An 8,845-nucleotide genomic window follows, 5' to 3' on the forward strand; every position below is an offset into this window, starting at 1 on the left:
GGTGAGAGGGGAGAGGTTGAGCTTGTATTGTCGAGGCAGTCAATTGTACCAACAGCAGTGATGTAACAACAGAGCTCCCATTAACCATAACTTCCAGGCAGGTGTTGTGGTGTCTCTCTTTGTCCGGTCAATATCTCTGGGATTCCACATCCATTTCACCATAAAGCTTTCTGCATCGATTCACGCAGCAGCATGACCCCATATGCCAGAATTTGATCCAAATATCTTCTGCTAAGCACACACTTTTCATGTCTGTGGGATGATAACCTGCACTTTTAAACTGCAATGAGAATATTAAACTAGTTAGTAGGAAATGGCTGATGAGGAGGGGGACCACCGCTTGCTACCAGCAAACAAAGGAGGCCTGAGTGCTTGGCTCTGACAGGGCAAGAGGAGAAAATAAGCAGTTGCATGTCATGAAGTAGGCAGAGGAAAACGGAAAAAGGAAGTCACCACTGGCAAGCGTTGCTGATGGCGACATAGTGCCCTCTTTCCTGGTTGTATGTTTACTTTCTACCCAACCTTTTCTTTTTCTTTAGTTTGTGTGTGTGTGTGTGTGTGTGTGTGTTCAGAACTGGGTTGGTCACATCCTGTCCAAGTAAAGTTTCCAGAAATCAAAGATGACATGACATAACGCTGTGCAAAAGATGATCTAGTCGCCCCCCCCCCCAAAAAAAATAGTCTGAACAGTGTATTTTTGTGTGGCATGACATCATCTTATTAGCGTGTGACTGCAAATGACGGCTTACCTCATTTGCCTTTATCTCCATTCAGCAGAAAATGTGTTTCTGTTCATTTTTAAATTAAACTGTAGGGTATAGGATCCAAGCTGAGACAAGCATGACGTCACCTCTTGATACTGGAGTTACCTTCATTCTTGCAGGCAGTTAGGTTTATCCCTTGAGTTTAATGTGTTAGTCTCTGCTGATTGTCACGCTGCGCTGAAGGTGAACTCATCTCTCCCAGTTGACTTTCTGATGTCATCTTCATGGACAGCTGGGCTGGTGTGTGTCACAGGGTATTTTCAGTGACCTCAGTATGGCTGCACTGTGTGTTTATGTGCATGCTTAGATGGGAATGGACGAATGTGTCATCCTTGTCTTTTGGAGAATGTGAGGCTATGTCTCTTTGGGTTATTTGGTGCTAGCTGTGTGTGTGTGTGTGTGTGTGTCACTGTGTTCATTTGTCCTTGTTCAGTGTGTGTGTTTGTGTGTGTGTGTATTTTTGTACCATCTTGACATCACTCGGGACACGATGAGCCAACTGTCATCAACATCACTACCCTTTCTGGTCGTCATGGCAACCTTAGGTAGAGTGGGGTCAGGTGACGAGGTGACAATAACACGCTATCTCCTGTGTGACTAACATCCATTAGCACCAGCCATGTAAACTTTGACTACAAGGAAGGTGTTTCTAATTGTGCTGTGGTGTGTTGACGTCATGTCACTGTAATGTAATAGCCCTTACAAAAACAGGCAGGCACACTCAGTCCTGCTCTCTTATCTCTGACTTCAGTCTCCCTTAATGCCAGTAACACCTTACTCACTCTCTCACTCACACACTCTCACAGATGCCAGTCTTCATGCGGTTTTAATGTTTGTTTCAAACGAAATGAGGTCAGCTACAGTAATCACAGCTGTAATTATTAATCCAGACACACACGAGATCAAAGGGTGAGAATAATGTTAATATAATTAACAGTATTTTCATTCATGGGTTCACTTCCCTTCATACACACAAACACACTTTCTCTTCGGTGTTAAACACACACACACAAGCACCGTCTCCACTGTGGAACGTCCTGTCTTCTGTGCTTCTAACAGCTCTCTAACAAAGGGAAATGGTTTCCTTGTGACGTGAGGCCTTTCCTGTTGATTTAATGGTGGGAACATAGCGCTTCCTCACACAGATACAGTATATCCCTGTGGTGGGGAGGGTGGGGGGCTATATGTTGCACCATTTATTTATTTTGCACATGTGTTTGTGTGTGCACAGGCTCCACACCAGCAGCTTGGGATCTGAGAAAGCAGGAAGTAACCCTTCAAAGAACTACCCTTCCTTCATCTGTTTTATCAGTTAGTGACATTGTAGCAGCGCCCATGGGATCACTAGAAAGAGGCTCTGGTGAAAATTGTACAATTCCAGCTCAGTCTAAAGCAATGGCTGTTTTATCTACTGTTTAGTCTATACACATGCTAGTGCAGCAGCTATCCCTCTCTGTCTTTGCATTAAGCTTTCCTTCCTGTATCTTGTCAGTGATCGCTCTTTCTGCATCCATCCTCCCCTCCACTCCACCCCCCGTGTGCAGCGCTGATGTCATTGCTCCGCCGGTTGCCATTAATAGCTGGAAACAGACAACCCTTCTTCACTTTGCTCTTAAAGGGACAGTGCACCCAGTATAGCGTTTGCTCATGAGTATGCACCCAGCCTCAGAAGCTGTGGTGTTGTGAAATAGCGTGAAATACCAAAGCTGCTATCCTCAGACCTCAGATCTGCTTTTTTGATCTCATATGTGTTGAGTACACAGTCCATGCTGCTGACACTGTGCTCTGTGTGTGTTGGCCAGCCGTTGTTACATGAGGAGTGCAGCTGGGTGTGTGTTACAACAGGAGGCAAAGTCCTGCCTGCACTGCGCTGTGTGTGCTACTTTAGAACAGTGATGTCATGTCTCACTCACTCTCACTTTGTGACCCTGTGTGTGTGTGTGTGTGTGTGTTTGTGCTACAGATTGGGTCAGGCAGGGCTGAACCTAGATTAGGTTATAATCTCCTTTCTGGGGCTCAGGGCTTCCTTGAAGCACTCCCCTCCCTTCTACACACTCCTCAGCGAGGTCATTACCCGCTCCTCAACACACACACACACACACACACACAGACACACTTCACCCCCACCTCCTCTGGTTGGCCCCCACCCTGTAGTTATACAACCATGGTACTGCAGAGTAATGATGTGTGTGTGTGTGTGTGTGTGTGTGTGTGTGTGTGTGTGGACATGAATTACTGACAGTGAGAGTGAATACTGAACATATGTTGACTGCAAGATTATGTGGTAATGTCTTCAGATTGTGTCTTCTTGGACTGTATCATTTTGTTAATTTGTGCATGTGCAAATGTATGACCGTGTGTGTGTGTGTGTGTGTGTGTGTGTGTGTGTGGTTGTCAGGGGGATGTTACTGGGCCTCGGTCCTGGCCCTGCACCTGTGGCCTCTCTCATTCCCCCAGCCTGACGCAATGCACTGCTACAGGACATGAGCTCATACAGGAAACAGAGCCACACACACACACATAGACATATATGCCAAAAGTGGAGCCGCCTGCCTCTTAAAGGGCCAGACGCGCACATTCCTTGCCGCCCAGCAGTTAACCTAACTCTCATACAGAAGCACAGAGAGCCTCTTTTTTGCTCCTGTTGCACTAAGTAGGACCCAGACATTCTAGCCCAGATTCACCTCTATTGGCCTGTGGAGTGTCTGTCTGCTCTGCTAATGTTGGTGAAATGTTCTTGATGAGTTCATGGGACTCTTTGCAGAGTTCCCAATGTATTGCACGACCGCTCTGTGGAAAACCATTAGTGTACCTTAACAGTTCTCTCCTTCTCTTCTTTCTCTGTAGGAGGTTTTGCTGCTTTCTCCTCCTGTTTCCCCGGCCTGTGTGAAGGGAAACCTGCCACTGCTCTGCCTATGAGCTTGTCCCAGCCCTGCTTGCCTGTGGCTAATGTAGGGCCCACTCGCATCCTGCCACACCTCTACCTGGGCTCACAGAAGGACGTCCTTAACAAGGTAGAATTTATTTTGCATCTTGTCACGCATTTTACCACAGTCATATAAAAAAAAAATTGTTATTGCTACCTGGCAACAAACCATGGCCTTGATCTCATCTTATCTCTATCTCTGCAGGATCTGATGGCTCAGAATGGTATCACCTATGTGCTGAATGCCAGCAACACCTGCCCCAAGCCAGACTTCATCAGTGAGAGCCACTTTATGCGCATCCCAGTTAATGACAACTACTGTGAGAAATTGCTACCCTGGTTGGACAAAACTAATGAATTCATAGGTAAGAGGAGGGAAAATTTAATAAAACAATATTGTGTTTGGACTGATGTTGAAGATTAAGCACAATAGCCTCTAAGGGGTGGGGTCTTATAACAAAGAAAATTCATCTCAAATTATGTGTTGAAGAATGCCATGTTATTCGATACAACACATCTGCACATTGTCACAGTTAATAAACGTTCACGTGCAGCTTAGGTAACAATAGCATCAGGTAGAACACTTCTGTTCAGATGGCCCCATGTACTCTTCCAGGAAATGTCTGTTTCCTTTCAATAGACGTTGATTGTCTCCAGAGACTTTATGCTAAAGATGTGTATTCATATCTGTTCGTTTCCCCCCAACAGACAAAGCTAAGGTGTCAAACTGCAGAGTCATTGTGCACTGCCTGGCTGGAATCTCGCGTTCAGCAACCATCGCCATTGCATACATCATGAAGACAATGGGCTTGTCATCAGATGATGCCTACAGGTACGCTTGCTCCTCCCATCCAACACCAGCTGAGCTAAAGTGTCAGCCTGAGTAAAAAGGCAACTCACTGTTGAAAGTAATGCTAGATGTTTTTTTCATCCTGCCCCCCCAGTCGTGAGAAATTAAACTGTTAGGTGGCTGCCAGAGAGTGTGTACAAAAGACTTTGCTTTGCCTTGTCTGCACTAGAGGGTGACACAGGAGTGAATTTTCACTAGTAAAACTGTTCACACCCTACGCCTAGTTCGTCTAGGGTAATTCGGACCTTAAAAAGTTCCTCAGTATCTCATGAATTCAGACAGGTTATAATGTAATACCTTAGCCACAGAAAGTACTGAAACTGTTTACAGCAGTGGCCTTGTTATAACTTCTTTCCTGTGACTAATATTTTCTAACTCTTTTACTCCTTACAGGTTTGTAAAGGACCGAAGACCGTCCATATCCCCCAACTTCAACTTCCTGGGTCAGCTTCTGGAGTTTGAGAAGGGCCTGCGATTACTGCAAGCTCTAACTTCAACCTCTGATGACAAGATCTCTGAAAACAGCACTAAGCAAAATTCAGAGGTTAATGGAGTCAGCACAGGTTTCGAGATGAACGGTCACCGTAGCAACTATGACTCATCTGTGGGAGAGCCACACATCACGGCAGAACCAAAGCTGCCGTCACCCACCTCCCTCCAGCAAGGCTTCAATGGCCTCCACCTCTCTGCAGAGAGGATCATGGACACAAACCGGCTCAAACGCTCCTTCTCCCTGGACATTAAGTCTGTCTACTCCCCTAACAGTCCCCACTGCCCTAGTCTGGCACCCACACACTCTGAAGACGTCCCCAAGCTGTGCAAGCTTGACAGCCCAGGAACAGGAACCTCCAATGGTGTCTGCTCCCAATCTCCCGTCCTAGACAGCCCCAGCTCCTCTGATTCACCGTTCCCCTCACCAGGCAGCGGGGGCAGCATTGGAGGTTTGGGGCTCGGAGGAAGTGAAGGAGTCCATCGGTCTGGTTCTTCCTCATCCAGACCCAGGAGAAAACCCAAGCACTGCTCTGGCTGTTCCCCAATCCGCTCACAACCACACCAACCTCCACAGTCCCTCAGCTTGTCGCTGGACCACAAGAGCCCAAATCTGGACGAGAACCTAAAGGGCTCCCTGCTCTTGTCACTACCATCCCTGCCCACCGTGGGGTCTGGGGCCATGTGGACCAAACACAGAGACACTGTCCAGGCCACCACTCCTGTCACTCCAGTCACCCCCACTACAGATGCCCCTGGCACTTTGGGGCAGAGGAGGGCGGTAAGGGAGAGATGGAGCTGGGAGGAGTGGTAGGCGGACGGGGAGATGAGTCGTCAATGAGGTTTGGGAGCAGCTCGGCGTATGTAGCGTTTGGGTGCAGCGAAGGTGTGCGATTACGAGACAAATCACAAAGGGAGAAGCCCTCTGCCCCACAGACGCAGAGAGACCACCGTGACTCCATGTTGTCGTCCACAGTGACCATGTCCAACAGCGCGAACACCAGCGGGCCTGCGTCAGAGAAGCAATTCAAGCGTCGCAGCTGTCAGATGGAGTTCGAGGAGGGCATCTCAGAGACGCGGTCCCGAGAAGAACTGGGGAAGATCGGGAAGCAGTCGAGCTTCTCTGGGAGCATGGAGATCATTGAGGTATCTTGACAGATAATGGGGATGGTCAAAGCCGTCCCTTGGGGGCAACAGTGGACCTGGTTAGAGGGATTGCAAGAAGAGGACATATGACGAGACGCAGAGGAGGTTTTTTTGTGCTCCTCACAGACAGTGTTATAGACTCCAACGGAGAGAAGGACAGATCGACACACAAGTGGAGCGTTAATGTGAAAAGGTTAGCAAGCAAGCTAGCATTCTCACCTGGACAGACAGAGCCTGTGACGTGGCGCTTAGCAGACCACAACCATCCTGAACTCCCATACAAATCAGAAGAAAAGTCTGGGGGGGTTGTGACTGTAGGTACTGAAACTCTTAATTTGTCTGAGCTCTGTCGCAGATGAAAAGAAATGACCGAGGGCAAGTGTCAGGTTGTATCCTAACTATATAGAATATCGTTATTTTGACAGAGTTCGGACAGAAACTGCTTGCCTGCGGTCAAATGTAATGTGTTTCAGTGGGTGTGTAGCTTGTGATTTGAACCAAGTCCCATGTTTCCTCCCAAAGCGTCACCCAAGTGTCAGAGAGCATTGCACGGCTACATGCTCACCCACTTCCTGGTGGCTCTGCCTGCTACAGACTCTGCATAACAAAATCAACAGTGGCAGACTTCTTAACAGCACCGCCTCTTCACATCAGAAGGCAGATAGACTTCATCTTAAGGTGGTACTGTATCCAAATAATGAAGGATTCTCAGCATGTTGTTGTTGCTGAAAAGACTTGAGTTGAAGACTCTTAGCGACAGGCTAAGACCCCCCCCCCCCCCCCCAAAAAAAAGCACAGTGTGTCTTTCCTGACTTTTGCTCCCTTGTATCCAGTGTTAACAGCGTGATTGGACTGAGGTTTCAGGATGGTGGCAAGGGTTTGCTTTAATGGCCCTCCAGCTCCTTTATAGACCCCCATACGCCTTCCCACTGCTCCCAGTCACCAACTAAGGTCACCACTGAGCATGCACCAGAAAGGCTGACTACAGACAGACAAATACTATATATACAATATGAATATATAGCAATTTTAATGGACTTCTTATGACCTTTTTTGTTCAGTTATAGTTTTAATTTATTGTATTGGTTCATTCTGGTAATGAGAAATAATATAATGTTTTGTGGATTTATTTCTTTTTTCTTTGTTGAATTATTATTATTATTATAATTATTATTATTATTATTTGCTGTATGGTATTTATGAACACACACTCAAACAAATACACACATTCAACAAATTCAAGCAAGCAATATGTGCTGTTCCTTCTTTGGGGAGAGTGATGTATGACTTTGAAATGCACTTTTCTGCTTTCTGATAACCAAGTTCAGATACCCCTTACACCCTGGCCACACAATACTCCAAAAGCCAAGTCTTGATAGTACAAATACAGAGCCTCTAGTGTGAGTTTGGATCTGCACTCTGTATTCATGGATTGATCACAATTGAGGGCTCAAGCAGATTGTTTTGTTTGAAGACAAAGTAGCCACACACAATCACTTGGGCTTGCATAACAACAACTGTATGCAAACAGATATATGCTCTTTCACATGTTTGAGATTTAAAGACTTGCACCACCGAGTGTCCTTTCCGAGCCAGCACCAATTCATCATCATCATCATCATAGCGCGTCCCACCAAAGCTGAAACAAACACACGCCCATCCCATACTGTATGCACTTATACATACTTTCACACATGTAAAGCATAGGCCCTACACACACCCTTTTGTTCATTCTCAGGGGATCTTTCAGTGAGCCAAGCCCGGCACAGGGTACACTGCTGCTGGTACATCAGCACAATGCATGTCCGTAAAAAGCTCCATCGCTTTCTCTCTGTTTCAATCTAATCTATTTTGTCTTTTTTTTGCTCTTATTTCTTATTTCCCAAAGCTTTGATAAAAAACAACATAACAAAATGGAAAGGAAGAAAAAGAGGATCTTCATATATTGAGGTGAAAGAAGCGAAAACTTTGCTCTCTTGGTGCGATATTTATTTAAATGTACAAATGTGTTGTTTTTCCTTTGACCCTTGATTAGCTTTTCTCTCTGGTGATCTTTGACCTTGGGCTGCTGCAGCTACAGTAAGTTCAGATAAATTCCTATGTTCCCCCGAGGCTCAAGCAACCTCTCCTCTCACCACCCATCTCCCTATATTTTTAAGAAATGTTGTTAGAATTATTTATGATATGTAACAAAGATGATGCAGGCTGTCCCATTTGCTAAAATTGTCGTTATTGAATTATTATTATTATTATTATTATGTTGTGTAAATAGCAACGCATCTAAGAACACTGATGAATTTAGATGAGTTTTTAAAAGAAAATCCTGATACCTTAGGCTGCTTGATGCAAAAAATACCTCAGGTTCCATTGAAAGGCTTTTCCTTCCCCTGTACATGTTTTGTGAAAATGAGACAAAAATACAGATATGACAAAATACAAACTCTTCTCTGTTTCTTCTTCTTCTTGTGTGCCTGCATGGGGGCTGAGTGGGGCTTGGAAGGGGATTCCACAGAACAGACCAACAACACATGACATCCCGAGTTCTGGATTCTGATTATTGATTTTGTGTTTAACCAACTCCACTCTGACCACATAACACAGCTTTATTGATTTTTTTTTTTTTCCTGTGTGCCAGATGCTTCGATATACTGATGGGATGGTGAATTATTT

At 45.6% G+C, this 8,845-nt stretch overlaps 1 protein-coding gene across 1 annotated transcript in view; it reads left to right on the forward strand.

The window, feature by feature from the left end:
• The window catches only part of dusp8a (dual specificity phosphatase 8a), a 41,510-nt gene extending 32,895 nt beyond the window's left edge, over window positions 1-8,615 (forward strand). Inside the window, 5 exon segments of the mRNA XM_038705288.1 lie at window positions 3,612-3,778; window positions 3,896-4,055; window positions 4,399-4,522; window positions 4,934-5,778; window positions 5,781-8,615. Coding sequence (XP_038561216.1) covers window positions 3,612-3,778; window positions 3,896-4,055; window positions 4,399-4,522; window positions 4,934-5,778; window positions 5,781-6,184 — 1,700 coding nt within the window. The 3' untranslated portion in view covers window positions 6,185-8,615.
• Window positions 8,616-8,845: the final 230 nt, after the last annotated feature.

This window comes from Micropterus salmoides, unplaced genomic scaffold (assembly GCF_014851395.1).
Source record: "Micropterus salmoides isolate LMB-PRFRI ecotype aquatic unplaced genomic scaffold, ASM1485139v1 Ms_hic_scaffold_8, whole genome shotgun sequence".
NCBI lineage: Eukaryota > Metazoa > Chordata > Actinopteri > Centrarchiformes > Centrarchidae > Micropterus > Micropterus salmoides.